The sequence below is a fragment of the Carlito syrichta genome, unplaced genomic scaffold (assembly GCF_000164805.1).
Source record: "Carlito syrichta isolate Samal-C Ts95f unplaced genomic scaffold, Tarsius_syrichta-2.0.1 Scaffold304751, whole genome shotgun sequence".
In the NCBI taxonomy this organism is placed as follows: domain Eukaryota; kingdom Metazoa; phylum Chordata; class Mammalia; order Primates; family Tarsiidae; genus Carlito; species Carlito syrichta.
In genome coordinates, this window is record NW_007248847.1 from 20,566 (window position 1) to 21,112 (window position 547).

Here is a 547-nt window from a genome sequence, read left to right on the forward strand (position 1 = left end):
CTTTTTTTGGGGGGGGGTCAGAGTCTCACTCTGTCGCCCAGGCTGGAGGGCAGAGGCACACTCCCGGCCGCCGCAGCCTCGACCCGCTGGACTCAGGTGATCCTTCCGCCTCGGGCTTCCAAGCAGCTGGAACTACAGACGCATGCTGTGTTAGCTTTTACTTTGGACACTGGAGACATTTACAGCAGGACAGCGCGGGCCTCTCGTCCACCGGCCTTCCCTTCAAGCCCCGGGCTGGCCCCCCGCCCGGCGTCCCCGGACCCTACCTGCCCGGCCGCCACCTCGTAGCCGTCAGGGTTCATGGACGGCATGAGGTGGATGCGCGTGTCCTGGACCAGCTGGACGATGCGCTGGTTCCCGCTCCGGAACTCCTCGCACAGGAACTCCGACAGCTGCAGCAGGAGCTCCCGGCCCAGCACCTCGTCGCCGTGCATGTTCCCCACATACTTGACCTCCGGCTCCACTGCGGGGAGGGGCGCACGTCGGACCCAGCCCGTGCAGGCGGGAGGGGCACGCGCGCGCGAGGGGAGTCACGCCTGCAGGGAAG

At 67.6% G+C, this 547-nt stretch overlaps 1 protein-coding gene across 1 annotated transcript in view; it reads right to left on the reverse strand.

The window, feature by feature from the left end:
• The window catches only part of CPN1 (carboxypeptidase N subunit 1), a gene marked incomplete at its 5' end in the record, with an annotated part of 26,728 nt that overhangs the window by 17,978 nt on the left and 8,203 nt on the right, over positions 1–547 (reverse strand). The window contains one exon of the mRNA XM_008060869.2: positions 267–463. Within this exon, the coding sequence (XP_008059060.2) occupies positions 267–463 (197 nt within the window). The remainder of the gene's footprint in view (positions 1–266; positions 464–547) is intronic.